This window comes from Artemia sp. Qi Xiang Cuo, chromosome 5 (genome assembly GCF_049724085.1).
Source record: "Artemia sp. Qi Xiang Cuo chromosome 5, ASM4972408v1, whole genome shotgun sequence".
In the NCBI taxonomy this organism is placed as follows: Eukaryota; Metazoa; Arthropoda; class Branchiopoda; order Anostraca; family Artemiidae; genus Artemia; species Artemia sp. Qi Xiang Cuo.
The window spans coordinates 57717715-57736737 of NC_142798.1; the positions used below are offsets into that span (position 1 = coordinate 57717715).

General features: G+C 37.5%; 1 protein-coding gene across 6 annotated transcripts in view; it reads left to right on the plus strand.

Annotated features, from left to right (window-relative positions):
- Window positions 1-19023, plus strand: part of LOC148952312 (uncharacterized) — a 233018-nt gene that overhangs the window by 77785 nt on the left and 136210 nt on the right. For all 6 annotated transcript variants that reach the window (XM_089088923.1, XM_089088924.1, XM_089088926.1 and 3 more), the window contains one exon: window positions 16601-17050. In XM_089088923.1, coding sequence (XP_088945049.1) covers window positions 16601-17050 — 450 coding nt within the window. The remainder of the gene's footprint in view (window positions 1-16600; window positions 17051-19023) is intronic.

Genomic DNA, 19023 nt, shown 5'->3' on the forward strand with positions numbered 1-19023 from the left:
TCCTAAACAAGATCCGGGTTCCATTTCATCTTCTGCAAAAGTCTTCCAATAAAGTCATTAATGAGGTTAGATTAACTCTTGATATCTGCTCCGCAGAAATATACCATGCACTTTTGTGTGCTGAAAAAAGGGCAATTCCTCTTAAAAAAATACGTGTTGGTGCCCAAGTTCCCGGGTGATCAGGAAATCTAGCGCTGTCTGAAGCTTGTGACCGTGCTAAATTTTGGTACAAATTTTAGATTGCCTATGCCCCCGTCAAGGAATAGTCAATGAACTGAGAAAAGTGTCAAAAAATGTTTTGCTAAGGAACTTGCCCTTCATCGATCTAAAATGCAGACGCTTTATTCCGAGAAGTTCAGGAATTCACCTGATCTACTGTGGAGGCTATTAACTCATACTCTCTCCTCCAATTTGCCAGACCCAGATGACATTCCTTTGCCCGAATGGATATCCCATTTTTCAAATGAATTTTCTGAGCCTGATCCTGTTTTAGAGTCACAATTTTGTGACGAGCTCTGCAACTTTATTGATGAATCTCCTGACCTTGACTTTGTTGTTACTTGTGACGCTGTCATAAAAGTCATATTCCAACTTAAAAAGAAAGTGTCTTGTGGGATAGACAAGGTGAGCCCTCTACACATAATTAATGTAAGTTATCTATTGGTGCGTCACCTCAGTCTTCTCATGCAAATTATATTTGTTACATGTATTGTTCCTTCCTCTTTCTGCATTGGTGATCTGATTCCGATTCCCGCAAAAGAAAAATCTGAGCTGTAATGTTCCTCTTTTTGTCCCATCACGGTCTCTTATACGATATGCAAACTTTTTGAGCTCCTTTTTCTTGATGAGTTAAGACCGACATGTTACGTTCCCCCATATCAGTTCGGTTTTCAAGGCTAATCTTGGCTCTTCTCATTCTCTTACAGCAGTTTTTACTGCCCTCGCCGACGCTGAATCTTCGGGAGAAAGTTTGATCCTCCCTGTACATAACGCTAAACGTGCGTTCGATTCCTTAATTCATTCGTCCATGCTTCTTCATATAGCAAGACGATGCGTAAACCTATCAGTTGCCGTGTTCTCAGGGATTTATATAGGAATCTGAGAGTGCGTTAAAAACTCCCGTCCCGTTTTCCCCTGCAATCGGCTCTTCATCAATCCCAATATAATTGCATTAATTCTCGTGTGAGGTCAAACTCTTCGAATGCCTCGATTATGCTTGTGATTCCTCGGTACCCCATCCTTGTTAAGAAAGGGACTAGATAGAGAGTTATCACTTCCCCAACCCTGTTCAATAATAGTGTCCTGGATGCTCAGGCAAAGTGTCTTCCTTCATGCATTCTTGGGAGAATCGATATGTCTCTTATTTTTTATGCTGATGACATATTGAATCTGAGCCGTACGATCCAGTGCATTGAGCAGAATTTCAAAATCCTCAAAGATGAATATTCAAAAATGGGGCTGTATTTTAATCCTGAGAAATTCGAAGTTATCCTTTTGAATTGGTGAAATCCTTCTACTTCTCTTCTAAATCTGGATGGTTCTCTTGTTAAACCCACAGACCATATTACATACCTGGGCCTTCCAATTTGCACAGCTATAGGCCACACACGTCGTTTGCTGATTTTTCACGTTGAGCGTAAAATTAGCATTTCTTACGCTGGAGTCATAAAAAAAACTGCGTTTCAACCGTTACCTTCTAGCATCCATTTACAACGCCACAGCCCTTGGACATCTGCTTTACATTGCTCCTTTCTGGAAATTCCTTAAAGTTACAGATACAAAGCCCCTACGATCAATCTTATTCAGATTTGCTAAATGTCTTTTACATTTCCTCCCTTGGACAACGAACCCGTAAAATCATTCATTTGTATAAGCTGGCTGTCCCCAATATTAGAATTAATAAATCTCTATCCCGTTGTCAAAGTAAGTTTAATCATCACCCATTTTTTCACATTAGTTTGTTTGTATTAATGTAATGTATGTAATGAATTTTTTTTCTATATCTTTCGGTTACTTTAATGATTAATCCGTCTATGTGTCTTTTTTTGACTGGCAATAAATGAACAATAATAATGATAATAATTATTAATATTAACATCATTGAACAACTTTGGACATTTTGAATCTGTTCCATAAAATAATTCACCATGTTCTGTATTACTAGTGCAGGAATTCTCTTCTTTTAGTTCATAACCAGTAGAATAATCATTGATCAATATTGAGTCATTCACAATTTTTACTGTGGTGTCAACTACAGGTTCAATATGCGTTTCGCTATTGGTACTAGTGGCCTCATTTACTATATCTGTTGATATATGATCAATGGTAGTGATAATGTTCGCACGCACTTTGTTTTCCATCAGTTCATCTCTATAAACATCAGTAATATTGTCTGCCAATGCCCTTTTTATTTTGCCTGCAATTTCACTGTCAATTTTCACATTATTTTTACACAGGTAACAGTTCTGGCACGTAGACAAGATATGGTTTATAATTTTGCTAGAAGAGTATGCCTGTCTTCTTCTTACCTTCTTTTGTACTTTGTACTTGTGGCGGGAATCAGGCGTTTCCACCTCGCCCGGCATCGATGATCTTGGAGACCTTCTTGGACCATGTTGAGCGATCTTGTGCCAGCTGCTCTGCAAAAGTAAGCCACTGAGTTGACCATCTGTGTCCGAACTTTCTGAATCCCCCGATAGGTTCAAGGTCTGATTTGGCCAGGTTCCACCAGTTTTTCCTCTGTCCTCCTTGGCGTCTCTTCTATGAGCTAATAGGCTCGACTAGAAGTATTTGGCGAGGCAAGTATTCTGGCGGCTTCCGTAAAACATGGCCCAACCATTTCAAACGGCGTTCTTTAATAGTGAGCGCAACATCTCTCTGAATATTGCACATTCGACGTAGATCCGTGCTGGAGATACGGTCACGCAGCTGTATTCTGAGAATTCTTCGCAGACAGGTATGCTCAAACACCTTCAGCGTATTCTCATGCTGTAGTTTTACCGACCATGTTTCGCATCCGTAAAGGAGAACGGTGCGGACTAGTGCCAGGTAGATTCGAACTTTCGTTCGGACACTGACTTCGCGGCGATTCCATAAGGGTTTCCGAAGGGAGGCAAAGACTGTCTGCGCTTTCTGTATTCTCTGTTGGATATCAGCGTCGGAGGATCCGTCAATACATATTTGGGAGCCTAAGTATGTGAAACAGTTGACTTTTTCCAGTTGAACTTGATTGACAGTTAGTGTGAATGGTCCTTTGTCGTGGTTAATTGCCATGAATTTCGTTTTCTCTGTGCTGACTTTCAAGCCGATCAGGTCTGCCCAGGCCACCACGTTGTCAAGCATGTTTTGAGCTTCTACGGGTTCTGACAGGAGGCCAACATCATCCACATAATCGAGGTCAGTCAGTGAAAGATTCTGTCCGATCTGAACTCCTGGATAGGACGACAGTGCATTTTCAAGCACCCAATCGACGCAATAATTGAACAGAGTCGGAGAGAGGACACACCCTTGTTTTACTCCGAACTCAACCAGGAATTCTTCAGTTTCTTCACCATAGACTCGAACTCGGCTCACTGACGCGTCATAGTATGCCTTTATCAGTTCAACAAACTTCAGCGGCATTCCGTCATTCTCTAGGCTCTTTCAAAGTTTCTGGTAAGTGACAGAGTTGAAGGTGGCAATGAAGTCCAGGAACATCGAGATCAGGGGTAGATTTTACCTTTCAAACTGCTGGATAATGAGGCGAAAAACGAAGATATTATCAGTACAGCCTCTACCTGGCCGAAAGCCGGCTTGATTTCCTCGGGTTCTTTCCTCCCTTGCCCCTTTGAAGCGGTTCAAGAGTATAATCCCGAATATTTTGACCGCAATGTCTATAAGACTTATTCTGCGGTAATTTTTGCATTCGGTTTTATCTCCTTTCTTATAGAAGGGGAGAATAACTGATGTCTTCCAATCTTTTGGGAAAGAATTGGTCCTCCACACTTCTTCGAGAATGCCATGGAGCTGTTCAGTTGTGACCTCAGGGCATTGTTTGTACATTTCCAGAGGGAGGCTGTCTTCGCCTGGGGCTTTGTGGTTCTTCCGGGTCTTGATCACTTTTAGTATTTCGGCTCTGGTCGGTGTATCCAGCTCGACATCGTAGTGTTCTTTAGAAACGGCAGGTGGGAAAGTATAAGGAGCGGATAATGGGGAAGGGTTTAGGAGGATCTGAAAGTGATCCTTCCATCTTGCTAAGCGCTTCTTCTGACAACTGATGATTTTTCCTGATCTGTCTTTGACTATTTCTGAGACAGCAGCTTTCTTACCAGCGGATTCTTTCAGGATCTGGTAAAGCTTGCGGGTATCATGTGAGCGTGCTGCTTTCTCTAACGACACGGTAGCATCTTCCCACATTTGGCGGCGGTCCAGACGAACAGAGCGTTTTACCTGTCTGCGCAGCTCTTTTGTTTCTTCTTTAGGGTCGCTCATCTTTTGTCTTCGCTCACCGACTATTAACAGGGTCCTAGCGGTAATCCAGTGCTGTCGTTTGATTTTTGATAGGCCTAGGATCTCATCAGCAGTCTCTGTCATCACTGTTTTAAAGGTCTCCCATCTCTTCTCGGGGGTTGGGTTTTAATCAGAACTGAGGGAGTCAAATCGGTTAGTCAGTTCCAAATTTAGGGCCTGCCGAACTTCTTTGTCTTGGAGCTTACCGATGTCGAATCCGGCCTTGGGTTTGTTTTTCCTCCGAGTTGCAAGACGTAGCAAAATTTTTGCAGCAACAATCCTGTGGTCAGACCCAGACTGCGAGCCTGTGTCCGCGCCGTTGTAAGAGTGAGAGTCCTGTACGGAGCTTCTCCAGCGCTGGCGTACGAGAATGAAGTCTATTTGAGCCTTAGTGACACCGTCATTTGAATGCCAAGTTAAAAGGTGGCTAGGTTTGTGCTGAAATATGGTATTGGTGACAACAAGGTGGTTCATCAAGGCATAGTTTACCAACCTTTGCCCATTCTTGCATCTGTGACCTTGTCCAAATTTTTCCAGGACTTGTCTTGTGGTTTGGTCAGAGGGACCAACTCTTGCGTTGAAGTCTCCAGCAACAATCAAGTAATCACGTGCGGCGACAGAAGAAGACAGCTGCTGTAGCTCGCCGTAGAAATCATCCTTGGTTGTATCAGCAGCGTCACAGGTGGGGGCATAGGTAGAAATTATCGACACATTTGCGGGGTTTCCTTTTAGTCTGATTCTGGCAAGTCTGCAGGAGACTGGTTCCCATTCTAGGAGAGCATTTCTGGTTCTTTGGTTCATGATGAAACCAACTCCGTGGAGTCCCGAATTATCCTCTACTCCGGAGTAGAAAAAATGGAATTGATGTAGCGTTTCAGGAGCTGTAATAACTATGGACCCAGAACCTGAAATTCTGGTCTCGGATATGCAAAGTATGTCTATGTTGTACTTCTCCATCTCATGGACAAGAAAAACTTGCGTGGCTTCTTGTTTGACGGATCTTACATTCCAGCATCCCACATTTATTCTAGATTTTGCCTGTTTAATGACTGTAGTGGGTTTTCCTAGATTTATGGCATGAAAAGGATTTTTCGACTTTGCCGCCATATTCGAAGTCGCGTCGCCTGCCGGGAACGCCGTAGTATGGTTGGCTTGTTTACTTATCGACACCCGCGCCAATACGGGGGCCACGTCGCTTGCCGGGGACGCCGTAGCCGTTACAACTTTTCTTCTAGGTCTCAGATCCATCGATGTTTCTTGGGGATAGAGTTGACCGCAAGGTCCCAAGTCGTGCGGGTCACCCGGAGCGCGTTGGCCACCAAATCGCTCGGCGTGGAGCTCAGTGGTGTTTACACCCTTCCACCGCTTTGAGGTGCGCTGACGGATTTCCTCTGCTGTCCAGGGACGGAAGATCGAGCCTCATTGCCTGTAACTACCATCACTGCCATGGAGGTATACAAGCTTAGCTTGACCTTTAATTCCCACCTGGAATCAGCAAGGGCTTCAGGAAAGGGCCTGAAATCAGCAAGGGCTTCAGGAAAGGGCTTCAGGATTGCGATATGATTGATCAACAGGTAACGTGTTACCAGAACAATAAACAAGAAGTTGCCAATCTTCATCAACTATTATTTTTATGTTGGCATTCTCTTTGGGTGGCATCATCTCTGGATTTCTCACTCTCGCATATCCCCCGTCAGCATTGCTGAATTGTTTCGATGGTCCAAAGAAATCTAATCTCTCACTATCTTGACAATGCACGCATACATCTCCAATAGTGTTACCACTAGTACTTGTTTCATAGTTCAAATATTTGTCTTTGTCAGCATTCAACGCAACGACAACCTTTCACAACGCAACGACATCATGTGCAAAAACTTTCTTTGAATGTTACATCTTCACCTTTTAAAAAATATGATGCACGTGTTTATGCTTCCAATATACAAAAAATACCGATTGAATACATACAATAAACTAGGTAGTGTCGATGACCAGGCATAGAGTACTACGGGTCGGCCGCATAAAAAAATATCCTTATACCATGGTCACCAGCCGAAAAATCCTAAGTGCCAAAGGAATTCACTTGTTACATTTTTAAAATACAAAATGGAAATGTTATACATATGATAATCATGATTTTTCGTTTTAGAAAAACCATATTTGTAATGACATTTTTTTAACTTAGTATTTTTATTTCTTTTATTTCAATGATATTAAAATTCTATTCTTGGCACTTTCGATGGCCAGCCATAGAGTACCACTGGTACAGCCGCATACATAAAAAGAAAATAGAATTTGAATAATTTCCAATTCCCAAAAAAATTTAGTCAAAAAAAGAAAAGTGTTACTAAAACACATCATGTTTGTAATAGTAAAAATCCCAAATAACATTTCGTTTTTCGAAAATATGAAATTTGATTTTTTTGTTTGTTTGAAGTATATCTCATATCATTTTAAGACATGTAAATAAAAGAGGATAAAAAATTCTGTTAAAAAATATAAGAAATATAAGTTCAAAAAGGGTCAAAAAATTAAACTTGATAAAAAGTTAGTAAAAAGATGTGTACGACTTTATTAGTTTCTACTTTATGCATACTGCAATACTGAACAATATTTTATATTAGCTGCACTCCGCAATTGGTACTTGTGGATTATAGCGACCAAAGCCAAGAAGTGAAGTTAGGTTGATCCTAATCACTTTTCTATACTTGAATCAATTGACTTATGAAGGATGAACATATGCTGCTCATATTCTGACCGATATGTGATGTGGCGTGTGAGTCAGTATTCCCTCAGATTTGACCTTAGTTGGGAAGGGATTAAAATTTAAACCTTTTACCGGTTTCTTTCAATCCAAATAAAAAAAATACTGATATTATTTTCATTTGGATTTACAACTCCATCACTACTTGATTTCTAAGGATGGTTCTGCAAGCGATTAAAATTTCAACCCTATGAGCCGATCACATTCTGACAGGTTTGGATTTATTTTTATATTCTTGCCCAGGTATGAATTATGTATATGAGATATCTTTTGCTACCTGTCTTTATGCAGGTCAATGACCCAAATTATGGTGTATCCATCAAGTTTTTTATGTCCATACTCAATGCCCAAGAAATTGATTGTGTAAGAATTCATTGCACTACTAACTTTCAAGGCTAGAGAATATAGAGTGCCTGGCGTTGATAAAGTTCACCGATACTCAAAAGTGCCTTGAAAAGGTGCCAAGGAAAATACGTTTTGCTACCTGTCTTTATGTAGTTCAATGACCCAAATTGTGGTGTTTCCAGCAAGTTTTTTTTTATATCAACGTTCAAGGCTAAAGAAATCGACTGTGTAGGCATTCATTGCGCTACTAACTCTCAAGGCTAGAGAGTACAGTGACATTCAAGAGTGTCTGGCCTTGATACAGTTCATTGATTCTCAAAAGTGCCTGGCTTTGATGCAGTTCATTGATCCTCAAAAGTACCTGGCGTTGGTAGAGTTCATTGTTTTGGAACTCTCATCTTCATACCATTATTGTCAACTCCTTCAACTTGCAATAGTGTAAAACCTCTCATTTTTAATAATAGAAGGTTTTTCTAACTTTAATCTATGTAAGCTATTCAAATGTTTATACGGAACTGTGATACTAACTCTACATCAGGTTTTTTATATCCACGCTCAAGGCTAAAGAAATAAATTGTGTAAGAATTCATTGCACTACTAACACTCAAGGCTAGAGAGTACAGTGACATTCAAGAGTGTCCGGCCTTGATACAGTTCATTGATTCTCAAGAGTACCTAGCCTGGATAGAGCTCAATGGTCATCAAAAGGGAATAACCTTGAATATAGCAGCGGTGTTATTCAGACTGTGCTATCAACTAACCTAGTAGCCTAATTTATAGTTTCTGACTTTTTCTTTATTTTGTTGACCTAGATATTTCTTTGCTCAAATAAAATCCCTGTTTCATTTCCATTCTTTATTTCCATCAATTTTGTAAATTATAAATTGCCATGTTTTAAAGAAGTGAAATCCAGTGAATCCACCTTATAGTTACCTTGGATACGGTTTTGTTAGAAGCTACTCTTTATAGAGAAACAGCCAATTTTTTTTTCTTCCTTACTAAATTACGTTTTTAAACTGAGTTATCTGATTAAGAATGGAGGTGTGTCTGTCAAGGCTTGTCTAGAGAAATTAAGCCCTTTTAACCCTATGCAGCATCTACTTCTTCCATTATTACTATTTCCTCTGTAAACTATCCTCAAAGTTAAGCAGCCTAAGTCTGATAAACTGGTGAACAATGTCGCCCCATCATACATATTCACTACTTCTAGTTTATCCCTTCCCAAGAGATCCCCAATAACTTTAAGTTATTTATTAAAGTACCTCTTCAGTCTAACCTGGTGCGACCAGCATTTCTCTTATCACCTTACGGGCTATTTAGTCGAGCTATTCTAGGCTTAGGGTTTTTACATGTTTGAAGGATGCACCCATACAACCTAAGCTGCCCTGTCACAATATACATTTACTGAATGAAACCAAGTAATACAAAATAAGAAAATGTATCTTTCATATACTCGGGTTCACCATCTTGTTATCTCTTCCTTCTGTATAACAGCATAACAAACGGCTGCATAGCAGCCTTCTGCTAGGTTTTAGACAATGTTCTTTTGGTTGTGCAGCAAAAAGAAATATGCAAGAACCTCATGACACTACGAAATCTTATGTATTTGTTTTTACCAATGGCGTATTTCTCGTTCTCTCCATTTAAGGACATATATCTGTAGACGCTTGTTATTGACTTTGGAATAAAATTAAAAGACTGTTATTTATTTAGAAAGTACGAGGAAATGATCTTCTGAACACGAATAACAGAACACTTGAAAGTCAGTAGCAACCTCTTTAGTAGGTCAGCCGGTTTGGTAAAATATAGTGGCTTTCAGAATGTCGATCAGGTCTCTCGCGCGGAGGGCATAAGCTTCGAAAAAACGCAAATTTTGTTCTTGGGTATTATCCATCTAACCCCATTTACTTTTTCAACAAGGGATGCTTACCCCGTTCCATTATTTCGGTACGTTTTTTCAGCATCAAATCAAACGACTTAGTTTCGCTATCTGGGGAGGTATAATATAACAGAGATGATTAGCCACGCTCAAATTCCTCTTGAGAAACTTGTTCAATTTGACTCCAGCCTTTTTCATCTCTGGGTTTGAAGATTTAATGGAAATCGACTGTCAAAAAGTCAGGTCGAACAGGTAATTGAAATTAAAACGTTTGTATTTTAGAGTTTGGACTCTAGGGATCCATGAATAGAAACTGCAGCCAGATACCTGTGCTCTCCAGCTAGACTTTTGATTGAAAGCCTTTCTGACCCACTTTGCGAATTCACAAGAATCTTCAATCAAACACATTCTGGTAACGAACTGAGTAAAGAGTGACTCAATCAAATAGTAATAGAAACTCAAAAAAGGAATTTTTATTACAATTCACACATCAGAAGAATTGGCTTATTATGCTAATTCCAAACTGGAGAGTCGGAAAAAGTTGCCTGATTTTTCAAAAGGGGGAAAATACCCCCAAAGAGTCAAGCAATCACAATTAAAATCACTCCATTAGATTCAGCCTATCAAAAAACCCCAATTGTTAAGGTTTGAAGCTCCTATCTAGAAAAATGTGGAATTTAGTCTTATGTGTGAAAAAAGGTCACGGATGAGCTTTTTTTTCCTTTTTTTTTTGCTCTTTTGTTATTCTCAGGGGTGATTGTGTTGAACTAATGGTTCTAGAATATCTAAAGTGGTTTTATTCGAACGGAAATTAAAATTTATAATGCCCTTATTAAGTGACCAAAAACATTGGAGGGCCCCTAGCCCCCCCCCTTCCACGCCCCCGTCTCCCCAAAGACATCCAAGTGAAATTTGAGCCAGCCATTTGGTTCAGCATTGTTGGAAGGCCCAGTAACTATACCTCTGGGGATGAAATGACTCCCACAGTCCCTGCGGAAAGGGCTGTAAGTTATGCACTTTGCAAATGTTTACATTTAATATTTGTTTTTGCAAAATATACGGAGTCTTTTGCGGAGGGATTTTATTCGGGGTTATAGTTATCCATGGGGAGGAAGGTGTCTAGAGATATTTTCCAGGGTAAATCTTACACTGGGGGAGGGATTTCCTAGAATGATTTTAAAAACAGTCAGAAATTAAATAAAAAAAACAACAAGTTTCTTTTCAGCTGAAAGTAAGGGGCAACAATAAAACTTAAAACGAGCAAAAATTATTTCAAATATAAGTGGGCTAAAGTTTGACTTTTAGTCCCAATTCCTTAAGAACGAATCCTGAAACACAAGAGCTGCTAGATTCAAACGAGAAGTGATTTTAAAGGACTTAAAGGCTTTAGAGTAAAGATCAAGGGAGGAGGAAGGGGCAGCCCCCCTCGTATACACAATAATTTATGTTCGTTATATGTTGCTCCGTAATTTCACTTGAAAGAACTCGCGTTTGTTTTTCATTAAACTCATATAAAGGCTCAGTTTTCATTACGCCCACAACAATTGTCATCGTAGAAGAAAAATCTCTTCGTGTCACGGTTCATCCTGAAAACGTTGTGATACGAGCTACCAATATCAGGTAAGTTGTGTTCTTGCACTACAAGACACAGAAATAGGGATTCTGACTCGAAGCTTCAAACAGGGTGAAGGTTTCATTAAACTGACGAAAAGTGACAAGAAACAGGCTTCAGATTTGTCTTTTTTTTTATTTTTTGCCTCCCATCCGAACAAGAACTCTGTATTTCATGTAGGCTTCTCTTTCTGTATCAGATGCAAGAGTTCGCTCTATTTTGTCCTTTAAAGAACACAAACATCGATGCTGTCACTCTGAGGTATCTAGAGGGATATTCGTTCCTCTTTCAGAGTTTGTCTGTACGACTCTCCTGAAATCTCAATGCCTGGATATTTCAGCTGGAGATCTTCCGACCCATTGAAGACTAAGTTCCTTCGGAAAGTACCTCACGTAAAGTGCATGCAACTGATGGTAGTGCAGTATAGCTAGGATGAAAACTTTCTATTTGGTGTTTTCAAGTCCATGACTTATCTGTCAATTTTGCTGCCTGGTTTTCTGTAATTTTGCCACAATTTCCTTTTACAATTGGACCTAGTGGATAACTTGTAAGATATTTTTTTATCGAAAAAGTGATCAAATCCGTTTACCACACTCTAACCGTAACGAATGATTTGAACTTTCCTCTTTACTTTGGCAAAGCCTCATTCCTCCAATCTTAGGAATGACGGTTGGATCTTCTACTGTATTTTTAGGAAAAACATAAATCAAAGTAGTTCTTTTTTAACTTTTCCTAACGTTTTGAAACTCCTTGAATAACTGGAAGAAAGCGAAAATCACAACGAGCCATTTATATGGAAGAGTCCGCGGGCAAAAGAACATATACAGAAGACTAGTGTTTTTTAGATTCGGAATCCGAGACAAAATGCCACACATACGCGTTTTAGACATGAACAAGTTTGCTGAAGATTATGGTAGATCTTTCTTGTATGTACAATTTGATTCAGCTCCTCGATCTGAATCAAGTAGTCTTTGTAATTTGGAAAGCAACTTTTCGTGTATATCGCCGTTTTACCTTTGAAGGACCGATGAATTGAGTAAGGATTTCCTTCTTAAAATTAACTGAAAATTCTACATATATTTGTGTTATTTAAGAATGTTACTTCACAAAGCTGGGAAATATAACAAAGTTTCCTTAACGGGAGCAATTATGGTTACCAATGCTGGATGATTGGAAGAGAAAGACTTTCAGACTAAGGGCTCGATTAGAGTTTTCTAAGACTTTGGATTTTAGGTTTCACTAAGATTTTAGTCTCACATTAGTGATTTTATAATAGTTTTTTTAAGAAGTCAGATTATTCTTAATATAAAAAGTTAATACAACTTTTCTCGAAAACACAGATATAAGAAATAAAGTTTCTTTTACATTAAAAAAAAAGATCATCAAAAGCCAAATTAAAAGTCTATGTGGGCCCTAGATTGCCTACCTCTAGTCTAGAGGCATATCTGTACTGTCTGCATTACTCTTTAATCTTATAGACATCTCGAATAGGATGAGCTAATAATATAAAAAAAAGTGATTATGATGTTTATAAAATTATGGTATTCATATTTCAGTACACGCCTCTTTTAAACAATCTGGGAGTTGCTCATTGTGAACTACGTGCCTTAAATCTGAAATCCTTATAGTTGAGATACTCAATGCATGGGTCATTAGCTTTATTTTAAATCTTAAAAATAGAACATCATGAGATATAACATTTAGTTTCAATCGATTAATTCTAGCATCTATCACTCCGGGGAATGACTTGACAAAACCCAAAGAAGGAAACCTGTGCAAGGATTTTTCAGACACCTCTAGGACTTTACAGTATTAACAAATGAAAAGAAAAAAAAATCGACTTTCCTAGAATAAAATACCGCTAAGCTTAATCTCTATGCGCATACAACTAAAGACCTGAGTAGATTAAAGCGCATTCCCCATTTGATGAACCCTAATGTAAAGGTAACTCGTGCAAGTGTTTAAAATTGTGTCATCTGGAGGGGCTTTAAACCCCTCTAGGATTCACTGAAGGTGGCTACACTTACCTCTAGGTATACCTACGCCAGTAAATGCGGGGAAACTATTTTTGATTTTGCATCATTTCTTTTCTTTAGTTCTGGAAATTAGAAGAAGTTTTGAATTTGGATACGTTAAATATTGAAAGAAACCGATGATATATGAGTGAGTTGTAGGTTTGTTAGAAAAAAAATATACTCCAAATGTATATGAGGACATGTGGTTTACAATAACAACATGTAAAAACCACTTGAATATCAACTAAGTACCCAAGGGAGGTATAATTTATTTATGAGAATAATTCTACGAACTTTGGAAAACCGAAATATGGAACAGCTTCCCATTTGTATTTTTAGCTAAAGCATCGATTTTTAAGTGTCTTTTTATGTTGTTACTGGAAACCCCATGTTCTCATAGACATCTCAAGTGGATTTTCCATCAATCCTCCAGTCTTCCAGAACAATTAAGTTTCAATCCGTTTGGTAGATTTTCTTAAAGTCTTTTTTCAAGAGACTGTTTTTTTTCTTTATGTCATTCAAAAATGGAGTGGTAACTTAGAATGATGACTAACAGGGGAGAAGATCCACCACTTGAAATGAATGAAAAACATAAAGATCTGTTGGTGATAGATGGTGTTCCTTTGAATAATAGTCTGAGTTTTAATGAGAGGAAATAAAAGGAAAGAGAAAAGATTGCCATGAATAAAACCTAAACTTTTGAGACTCGTGAAGTGTTTTTTCATCCTTTTGTCTCCTGGTTCAGTCAATGCAATATAATTTTTTTTCGAATTTCATATACGAAAATGAATTATTTTTAGCTCAAGAATGTTCAGTAAAGACTTTTTCAGCATAGATAATAAAACTAGGAACATTGTTGACTTTATTTCTATAAAGTCAACCCCTTTGGAATTATTTGCCTAAATAATTCAAAAAGAAAGATCCAAAAAGTACATAAAATAAACTAAATTATTCTGCAAAGATTAATAAAGAGAATTGGCAAGCTTTAACAATTTTAACGTTGTTTTAAAAACCTTAGAAGCATAGATTCTGAGTTTATTTGCAATTGGTATAATTAAGAAAAAAAAGAAAAAAAGCTCTTTCAGGTTATAATAGCAAAGCTGTCAGTAGATTAAACTTCCATTGTAATTGGTTAGATAAGAATCAAATGGACTCTACGCCTTAGACAGCTTATGCAAAAATTGCAAATGGCGAACTTCACCTAGTCTTAATTCATGTGTAATACGATTAGAAGAAAATATACTTTTTTATCTCCTTTATCTGCCTCTTAGTTATAGACATAACGTGCTTATGAGAAACCTCGTTTTGCTCTCCCTCTTTACCAATACATTTAATTCCATACCTTTAACTGGGTAATGCCTCAATGCTAGGATGAATAAGAAAATAGAACTGTTTTTTTTTTTTTTTTTTTTTTTTTTTTTTTTTGTCATCCTCATTATATTCTACTCTGAAACATAACTATCTGCGTTTTGGATAAAAACTTGGTCCGTTCATTGAACGCTGTCGTATAGCATAACGCAAAACTTTTATTTTACGACGAGAAAAGATGCACTATAATTTGCTCGTTTTGGAGTGTTGGTTTCATTTTTAAGTTTGATAGACATTCGGAAATATGTTTTTCATGTGAGGCATCTCATAAATCAGAAATTTGTTTATGTTTTTTCTCTTCAAAATCGATTTCGAGGGTAAATGGTATAGATTGTTTACTAAACTCTGCATTTTGAGACTTGGTTTAATTGGAAAAAAATGCTGCACATAGTGAAATTAGTAGACTTTATGGATGGAATAATTTATTTGCATAAAATACGAACAACAGTGATTTTAAAACAAATGCGACAAAGCTTTGATAGTTCTCTTGCTATTGGGTGCTGATATAACTATTAGGAGATCAAAAAAACAGATCTAAACCTTTTTTTCGTAGTATTTTCACTATCCTTATGCACAAGACTGGAAACTGACTGCACAAGACTGGAACCTTTTTCTCTGAATAGAAAAAAGGAAGGAATAAAGAAGTAGGTGTGACTTTTGTGCCGAAAAGAGTTTTTCAAGCATTCAGACAATCAAAGAATCGTCCTATGCGAGTTTGGGAATAATAAAATATAAAAAAGGGTGAAGAATATGGCATTGGACTTTAAAGTCCCTACCGGCGGTGCTGATCTCCGTTTCTTGGTCCTTCAGCCATGAAGTGTAATTGGGTTGGCTATATAGGCAACTGAAGCCTGTATAGCTCGAATTCTCCATACTTGATTTTTTTTTTTTTTCTTATTTCTCTTTAGCTCTCTGGCGTGCTAGATGTTAAAACATTATTCTAACTAGGAAATGCCATACTAGAATATTAATAAGCTGAGCAGAATAAACGATTTTTATAAAACTCTTCTTCACCTGAGAGCTTTTCTGTATAAAATTCCTATCTATCTTAATACATGAATTGCATTCATAACTGCCAAAATTTTTCTCTACTTGTGCTGTTTTTGGAGAGGTAAAAGCATAATTTTTTTTTTTCCAAATATATTCAGGATTTTTATATTGTGATAAAGGCTGTGGTTTTGTGAGATTCTTGTCATTGCGGTCAGACACCGTTTTTTTGGTCTGATCTTGTGGATACATGGTCTTCATGGTCTTATGGTCAATGATTTAGTCTATTTGGATATTCTTGTCCTAAAGATTTTATGACTTAGACCTCTACATCTACTTCGTGCGCACCAAAAATTGAAATGACACAAAATAATTTTCACTTGTATTCGATGTATTCGATGCATTCGATGCATCTCGTTTCTTGATTGTAATTAAAAAGCTCCATCATTAATTCGCATTTGTTTAAGCAATAAAAAATATCTTCAACACTAGAATACGCACAAACGAAAGAATTTTTATCGCTTCATGAGTAACGTAGTTTTCCTGAGACAAAATCAATCATAGTTTTTAAATATCTTAACTGCCACAAATTTATCAGATATGTACTTGGAACTTTACTTTGCCTCTTGTCATGACTGATATCCCCTTGTTGCTTTTTAAAAGAAATCATTTTTATTATTGGCATTATTATTATTATTATTATAATTTTTTATTTTATAACATGGCGAGGCTATAGAATTCTAAACTGTCCATGTCTGAAAACAGTAGCGCTTTCACAAGAACTTAGGAGGGGGAATGGGTTTTACAAAATCTAGGGTGGCAATATTAATGTTTTTGGATTATTTCAATGAAAATGCAAAAAAGGTATTTTTATGGAAATACCAAAATAAGGTGCTTTTGAAAATATAGGGCGGGGGCCAAAAACTGGGGTGCAAATGCACTCTCCCCTCAATTGATGCTCCTGTCTGAAACTGTACTTAGTTTCTAAAGGTGATGACCTGGAACCTCTTGTCCTAGACCCTGCATCCCCCCCAAAAAAAAATCGTTTTACGACTTTTTTGTAGCTCCAGAAGAAACTCTAAACTGAGCAATAACAATATGTGTTTATGTTTGACTGATTGTATTTATTCTCCTGTCATTTTCAGGTTTTTCCGAAGATAAAACTGAGAACCCCATTTGTCCTGATATTTTGGATGAAGACATGATGACAGATTTGTCAACAGATGAAATACGAACCTTTTGTGAAAATAAGACTTCCAGGAAGCTTCATCATATTTGCTTAACAAATTCCTCTGGCTCATCCGAATGCCATGTACTTACAGAAAATATGAATACATTAACTATAGAAGTTCTTTTCACCAATTCAGAGACACGAGATAATGAATGCTTTTATCCCTTGAAATCACTGAGTCACTTGGAGGGAAACTTTGTCAATGCTTTTTGCCGATTGCCCCCCAAGGGACTTCTGACTTGTGATATCAAAGATCCAGATATGTGTATTTACTCAAGTGGAAATCAAGAAGTTACCTTTTGGTATTCTTTATGTGTTCTGTCGATGCTAGAAGTAATGGTATTGATTGGAGTTGTATCGTTAGGTAAGTTATCCTTCGGCTTTTCGCAACTACTAACACTCCTTTCATTCTAGTTTGTTTTGCTAGTAGCATGCTTATTAAAAATAATTAGGAAAAAACGTCTATCTAAGATAAGGAAGATGTAATTAGTTTCGTCGATTGTTCTTTATTCCTTAGGATGTTATATTTTTTATTCTTTTTTTATCACATGTGGCGAAATTTCAGACAAATTCTGGGGGGGGGGGGTACAAATTACATATTTCAATAGCCAGTCTAAAGTGGTGTGAATTTGCGAAAATCCTGGAAATTGGCCAGTTAAGCTTAATTGAGCAGTAGGCAATTTATGACTCATGAATAATTAGATATATATTGTAATTAGGTATTCACAGAATCAAATACATAAATATATCAAGTAGAAAAAGAAACATAAACTCTTTACAGTTCACCAGTGGTTTTAACAGTGGCATGCCATTCAGTGGCGTGACTTCAGAAAAGTTCAACGGGGGGGGGGGATTCCGTATCTCAATAGCCAGCCTAGAATGGCAGAATTAGTGAAAATCCTATTTTTTATGTAAAGGTAAGTAAGAAATTTCAACGAACATTCCAACTTCATACACTGTAAAAAGATATTGCCAAGATTAGTCATGACTCGAAGGTCAACTCGTTGACTAATAGTTCTGCAAAGTCATATACAAAGTATTTTACTAGTTGAGCTTAGGATAAAGGCTTCTAAGCTTTGGAATACCCAGGAGTTTTCTCCAAACCTTTGTCTAAGTTCCGAAGTAACTTGGTCCACTATGAAGTATAGAATATCTGGCTTATAAATTTGCAAATTGCCACAATTTTCTTCCGTCCATTTTCTTGTTCTGGTACCGACAGTGATTTCAACATTAAAATTGGAAAGACTTGTGCCTGTAGCTAACAAACGTCTTGGCGTTTCTATTTGGATTGAACACTGCTCGCATGAGATTGTTGGTGCTTCAATCATCTCAAACCAGCACACTTGAAACTTTTAGGCAGTTGGATTACAATTGCCTAATTCAATAGTTCATTGAACCAAGGATACTATCCATTATTTTTAAAATAATCAAGAACTGGACATAAATTGTCTTCAGCAACCCAGAAGCTTTAGAGTGCTTCACTGTTATATTGCTTTTTTCGGCAATAACTCTCAGTGTTTCAAAAATAGCACTTAAACGCAACCGAATCTTCTAAATAGATGAATACCAATAGTACCATCATGTCTAAGAGTAGTAACCTAGGTGCTGATCCGACGGGTGATTGCGTAATATGACTTACCACGGGGCAGTCACCTATGGATCCGACGAGTGATTGCGTAATATGACTTACCACGGGTCAGTCACCTATTACTACGAACGGTACATGCCTTACCAGACGGGTTTCTAAGGTAACACCCATTTTTTTGGGGGGTCAATCAGAGAGAGAGCGGTGGTTACTCCATATACAGTAACTTGATTAGTAGTTTTTTTTAAAAACTTGGCAATGTATAATGTACTCAACCATGTTTTGAGAGTTTGATTACATTCCTTACCAGACGGGTTTTCTGAGGTGACACCCATTTTTTGGAGTCAAACAGAGAGAGAATGGCGGTTACTCCATATACGGTAACTTGATTAGTAGGGTTTTTTTTAAAACTTGGCAACGTATAATGTACTCAAGAAAAAACCCTATAAATGTTTATACACTACATTCCAATTTTCATTATGTTTTAACACATTGATTATAGTACACTACATATTATTAACTTTGAAAACAATGGATTCGTCAATTTTCAATGTGAGTACACTTTCATTCTTTATTTCCAAAAAAATAAAAAAAATAAAAAAACGTTTTACTAGTATATTCAAATTTCAGGGGGACTTAGCCCCTGACAGAGAACCATAAACAAGCGCTAGTATAGTAAAAATGCGTACCTAAGGGGCAAAATATAAATTAAACATGCACACAACAGGTGAACTTGACCGAGCCCTCCATTT